Raw genomic sequence first — 6,484 nt, 5'->3', positions numbered from 1 at the left:
TAAATATAAAGAATAAAATAATACTGAGTTTTGTACATCAATGTATTACTTGTATTTAATTAATAGTTTTCGTCCATGCAAATGGATCTCCCTTCAAATCGTTTTTGTATAGCGACTTACCCTGATATAGTAGTTCTGCGAACTGCGAAACGACCGGATCCCTCATACACGACGCCACCGAAATAACTTTATCTGATTCATTAAAGAAGAATATAACAAATTTTAGCGCCGCAACATCACCCTCTATTTGGAAGTCCGACGATTTTCCGCAGCCAGCGTAACGAATTGATTTTCCAAACAGCATAGTCCAGAAATAAGGTACAGTTCTCAAGGGTGTCTCCTTTTTCAAAATATTTTTAGCAGCAACTAGTCCGTGGTATTGTGATAGGCCGACGTGTCCAATAGCCATTTGTTTATTTTCTAGGGCGTAAACTGGAGCGAAAGCGATATCACCTCCTGCATAGATGTCTTTAATATTTGTTTCTAATTTGTCATTCACATTAACAGAACCATTAGATTCTAGTGCAATATTGCTATCTTTAAGGAAGTCCGTATAAAAAGTACTTCCCACGCCCAAAATTAGCATATCAGCAGGAAGTGTTTTACCATTAGTCAGTTCGACTGATTTAATGACTCCATTATCACCATTGCATTTTGATATTGTGGTTTCAAAATAGAACTTCACGCCGTTATCTTCAAAGAGCTTGAGAAGACTCTGGCCTATCTCTTTACCAAATATTTGACCAAGTGGGAAAGTATCCTTTCCGACTACTGTCATAGATTTAGCTTTTGATACGCAAGAAGACGCCGACTCTAAGCCGATAAAGCTTAATCCTAAAATAACAACTTCTTTATCTTTTTCCGAACCCAATGTTTTTAATATATTAACGGAATCCTCGAAGTTTCTTACTGTGTAGATATTTTTTAGATTTATACCAGGTATATCAGGAACACGCGGTTTACAACCAGTCGCAAGATACAAAGAACTGAAATAAAGTTTCGAGCCGTTGCTTAATTCAACAGTCCGACTTTCCGTGTTAACCTTCGTTGCTTCTACACCTTTAAGCACTTCAATGTTAGCATTTTGGTAATACTCCTGTGATCTAGCTTGAAGTTTCTCTATATCCGTTGCTGTTCCGATCTTTGACACTTTAATTCTATCATATGGAAGGTAGTTCTCTTTGGCGACGAGAGTAATACGTCCTTTGAATCCTTCACTCCGCAGGGTTTCAGCACAAGTCGCTCCAGACGGCCCCCCGCCAACGATTACTACAGACGACTCATTACACGGTGATATCATACCCATATCTTTAATTCGCTTGTTTGACTTCAAATCACTAATTTTTGCTCTTACCTGAAATGTATTAAGTAACTTAATTAAATTATTTAAAAAAATAAAATAATTTATTGAATATATTAATAATATTATTTTAAACCTAGAAACAAGAATATTTTTAAAGTTTAATTTCATAAATATTATTATTTAAAAATATATATAAATGTATACATTCCAGTGTTATGAACGCACAAACTATTTTAAATTATTAATTTCAGAGGTGGATAAATTGCAGTCATTACAATATTCGAAAAAATGTAAAAAAAAACATATACAACCTTTATATTTATTTATGTATTAAGGATATCCAATAAGGGATACGCATTTACGAGTACATTAAATCGTGGAAAATATTAATTTTAAAATGTGTGCTCCTTCAATTAAATTATAAATAATTCAGATTCGTCTTTAATTGAAGAAATAATGAATGTGATAGAAGAATAGATGAACACCTAAATAAATATAGTGAGAAAATAGCTCAGACCAAAGAATAAAATAGTAAGTGCGCGTAGAAGTACCAAAAAGCAATTACATCCGTGCGCAGTATTCGCGAGCGATTTGGAGCGTCTTTAATACGTCTTAAAATATAAATAGTAATTATGCGGCGTTTACATAGTGCGATTATTTTTTTCAGAAAAAAGTTAAATTTTTGCTTTTGCATAACCATTACGTTTTCCGTAAGAAATACGTATTTAAATAATTTAATATTTAGTAACGGTCTTTCTTACAAAAGCCGGTGATTAGTAGTCAGTAGTGAAACAATGCAGTGTCTTCTTATTTCTAGTGTCAACAAACAAAACAACAAAAAATGCAAATTATGTGAATGTTTATTATCAGTATGTTGTCGAAGTAATTTCAGTATTATTTTTATGTTATTTTTGAATAATATATTAAAATATACTGGGTATAATTAAGACGTATAGAATAAAATTAAGGATGATTGATAATGATGCTTTGATTACTTTTTTTAGAATTTTAATAGAACCTATTTATGGTATTGCGATAACAATTTATCACAAAATTCGTATCTTAAATGTGTGATTAAAAGTACTTGTGAATGATATTTAATTTTAATCGTAATAAAAATATTCATATAGAATATTAAGCTTTGTCTTGTTATGAATTAGTAACACAATCCAATCTGCGACAATTTGTGCGATCGCCTTGATTAATTGAAGACAATGCCACGACTGAGTTAAAAGCCAAGTAAAATCCTTAAAACTCTTGCTCCTCCCCTGAATAGAGTGCAAATATCTGTTTTAACAACTTACATAAATATGCACTATGCCTCACTATGCTTCACTATTTTGTTATTCTACGCGCTCTATCATATTGTTTGGTGTTAGGAAAATATTCACACATTATTGTATGATCTAAGTTTATGACATCATCATTTATATTATGATAATACAATAAGAACGTTTTAGTGTTGAATATTATTATCCTGATACCTATAATATGTATGGCCTAATATGACGTCATGCAATTATCGTTTTTTTCAATAGTTAGGTATAACGATAACATTCAGACGGCATAAGATAAGGTGTCGCACCTTTTTTAGGTAAATTGGTGAAGGTCGGTATAATTACACAGTCGATTCAATTCGGTTGACTTTTGAAGAATACAATTACTACAAATTATAAAAAAAAAGTATTTAAAAAAGCTTGGTCAGACAGAAATAAGCAGGTGTTAATTCTTAGATTGACAATATATTGATTGACGACTACAAATCTAACGAGTTCATTTCTTCACGGACACGAATCGAAACCTTTTATACTCGCAAAAATGCAAATTATGTGAATGTTTATTATCAGTATGTTGTCGAAGTAATTTCAGTATTATTTTTATGTTATTTTTGAATAATATATTAAAATATACTGGGTATAATTAAGACGTATAGAATAAAATTAAGGATGATTGATAATGATGCTTTGATTACTTTTTTTAGAATTTTAATAGAACCTATTTATGGTATTGCGATAACAATTTATCACAAAATTCGTATCTTAAATGTGTGATTAAAAGTACTTGTGAATGATATTTAATTTTAATCGTAATAAAAATATTCATATAGAATATTAAGCTTTGTCTTGTTATGAATTAGTAACACAATCCAATCTGCGACAATTTGTGCGATCGCCTTGATTAATTGAAGACAATGCCACGACTGAGTTAAAAGCCAAGTAAAATCCTTAAAACTCTTGCTCCTCCCCTGAATAGAGTGCAAATATCTGTTTTAACAACTTACATAAATATGCACTATGCCTCACTATGCTTCACTATTTTGTTATTCTACGCGCTCTATCATATTGTTTGGTGTTAGGAAAATATTCACACATTATTGTATGATCTAAGTTTATGACATCATCATTTATATTATGATAATACAATAAGAACGTTTTAGTGTTGAATATTATTATCCTGATACCTATAATATGTATGGCCTAATATGACGTCATGCAATTATCGTTTTTTTCAATAGTTAGGTATAACGATAACATTCAGACGGCATAAGATAAGGTGTCGCACCTTTTTTAGGTAAATTGGTGAAGGTCGGTATAATTACACAGTCGATTCAATTCGGTTGACTTTTGAAGAATACAATTACTACAAATTATAAAAAAAAAGTATTTAAAAAAGCTTGGTCAGACAGAAATAAGCAGGTGTTAATTCTTAGATTGACAATATATTGATTGACGACTACAAATCTAACGAGTTCATTTCTTCACGGACACGAATCGAAACCTTTTATACTCGCAATAGGCGTAGTTGGAAGTAAACGCTAGTATTCCTAACGATGTCGGTACTTTAAACAAAGTTTTTATCTACGATAATAACTAATTTCCTATTTCATACACAATTACTATTATCAAATTACTTGTTCAAGGAAAACCTCTATTTATTATGAAACTAATATAATACTATTAAATTAAAAACAAGGCCGCTGACGCAATTTATCACATTTGTTTAGAGTCGTATATGGTTTGAATCACAATAAACATTCGTAATGTTATAAAAAAAAAAAACTTATGTAGGAGTTCTGGAAAAATATTGGGGGAGCAATACATCGAGTTCGAATGTTATCCAATGTAGAACCAATATGTTATCAAACGAAAACCATATTATTTTAGTCACTTATTGTAATATACCAGAATGAAAATCTAGTTTTACTGTCTACTGCAGAGGAAATGTCTTTAAATAGTTAAGTAATAAGCTTTAAGTTGTCATAAATAATAAGGCAAATATATGTTGCATGAAATGTTAATGAAGATAGGATGCTTGTTTCTTTTTTTTCTCGGATTCATGCAATAAATTACTTATGCGATAAACACGATTTTGATACTTTATGCTAATAGCCTCAAGGGTGACATAATTAATTAATTATGTTATTCAAATATCTTGTATTTAATGCGCATCACGAATTATTAGAGTATTTTATTTTATATGTAGTAATTTATGTTTTATTTTAGGAGTATTGAACTATAACAACAATATAACCACATAAAGTCGACTAACCTAAATACACTCCAAAGAAATATAATAATAAATATTATTTGTCATTTATTTTCGACAGTCTAGTTTGCAACAGACAAAATGGCAGGTAAAATATGCATATCTCACGAATTATAACTATATCTCATTAAAGGTATTTAACCTTTATTGTATTTACAAAAACTTGGTAGTCTCATTCGATATTTTAAAAAATGGTATGTGGAATACCTTAAAACTGAAGGATTATGTAGGTGCTATCACATATTGCAAATTTTTGTGATCTACAGAAAAATAATAATTATTTTGAATAAGAAAAAATAAAATTAAGTGTTTCTTTAACTTACCTTGACCTCTCCTTTTTGAGATACTGTGACTTGGTAACATGGCAGGGAATCAAAACCAGGAAAGTCTTCAATATCACCTGTTTTTAAATTAAAACATGCTCCATGCCAGGGACATCTCACTCGGCCATCTCCAAGGGCTCCAGAAACTAAAGGGGCCCCATAATGGGTGCATTTTGTGCCCACAGCACTAAACTCCCCTTTTTGTTTCACAAGCAATACTTTTCCTTCCTCTCCTATATCAAACACTTTCATCTCATTTTCATTAAGATCGTTAACTTTGCATACAACTGATTCTACATACTGACTACTCGACTCAGTGGAGGAAATTGTGCCACCTAAAACAGGAATATAATAAAGTTTAAAACATTTTGTATTTATTACATTAAAGTCGACTAAACATATGGTTTTTGCATATACTATGTCTGTTGCCTTAATTAAATTTTATATAAATAGGATTTTAACATAATTAAAGAATAAAACTCCTATATACTCATTATCATCGGTTAGTTTTAGCATCCCGTAGTTTGGTAAAAAAGTGTCGTAACTAGGCAAAATAAGGTCCTTGATCATAACAATATCGCACGCATTAAAAGGCAAGAATCATTTTCAGTGAGTGAGCCAGTGAAATTACAGGCACAAGGGACATAAAATCTTAGTTCCCAAGGTTGGTGGCGCATTGGCTATAAGCGATGGTTGACATTTCTTACAATGCCAATGTCTAAGGGCGTTTGGTGACCACTTACCATCAGGTGGCCCATATGCTCGTCCACCTTCCTATTCTATAAAAAAAAAAAAAAAATTCGAACAAAAATTACTTTAAGAAGCTATAAATGGGTACTGTTGATTATTAATAAATAATTATCAATAATTTGCAATCGTAGCTGCCTCCTAAGCTGCGGGAATAGTCCCTTGAATAATAAAGCACACGCACATTCAAAGTTTACCTTATTAAGTAGGTCTAATCTTTACTTACGGCTTTCCGTATTATTTTTTGGCTGCCCACTGTTAGGTGAGTAGGACCTGGAGTATGAACTTCCCATTTTTGTGCCTGTTGCAATTTATTAACTTTTAGAAATTTATTAAATATGAACTATATCGCACAGAAAAAAACAATCGAATTTATTTCTTAGGTTAGACTTAGTTTTATTCAAAAGAATTAATAAAGCAAAAAATTGTGAACGGACTTATAAGTTATTTATTTTACAATAAAAAAAGAGAAAGGTTCACCTTGTGCGATTCTCTTTACGACCTTATTCACAGTACGACAGCTTTTGAATAAAAACATATTTTTCTGACACGAATAGGTGTTGCA

General features: G+C 31.1%; 1 protein-coding gene across 1 annotated transcript; it reads right to left on the bottom strand.

Moving 5' to 3' along the window:
• On the bottom strand, positions 1 to 6,461 carry LOC126775317 (apoptosis-inducing factor 3). The gene is made up of 4 exons (XM_050497161.1): positions 6,400 to 6,461; positions 6,146 to 6,220; positions 5,173 to 5,507; positions 1 to 1,354 (listed from the first exon to the last, which is right to left on the bottom strand). The coding sequence occupies exons 1-4, from the start codon at positions 6,455 to 6,457 to the stop codon at positions 56 to 58; spliced, it is 1,767 nt and encodes a 588-aa protein (XP_050353118.1). The 5' UTR covers positions 6,458 to 6,461; the 3' UTR covers positions 1 to 55.
• Between the last annotated feature and the right edge of the window lie 23 nt (positions 6,462 to 6,484).

This window comes from Nymphalis io, chromosome 18 (assembly GCF_905147045.1).
Source record: "Nymphalis io chromosome 18, ilAglIoxx1.1, whole genome shotgun sequence".
Classification (NCBI taxonomy): Eukaryota; Metazoa; Arthropoda; class Insecta; order Lepidoptera; family Nymphalidae; genus Nymphalis; species Nymphalis io.
This window is presented reverse-complemented; position numbering and strand designations above follow the sequence as displayed.

Bases quoted from the DNA above. Each gene is read 5' to 3' on its own strand.
- LOC126775317 (XM_050497161.1), bottom strand. From the start codon at position 6,457: ATGTTTTTATTCAAAAGCTGTCGTACTGTGAATAAGGTCGTAAAGAGA. The intron at 6,221-6,399 runs GTGAACCTTTCT...AAATTGCAACAG, and splicing joins CGTAAAGAGAATCGCACAAG to GCACAAAAATGGGAAGTTCA. The intron at 1,355-5,172 runs GTAAGTTAAAGA...AATACATTTCAG, and splicing joins CTCAAAAAGGAGAGGTCAAG to GTAAGAGCAAAAATTAGTGA.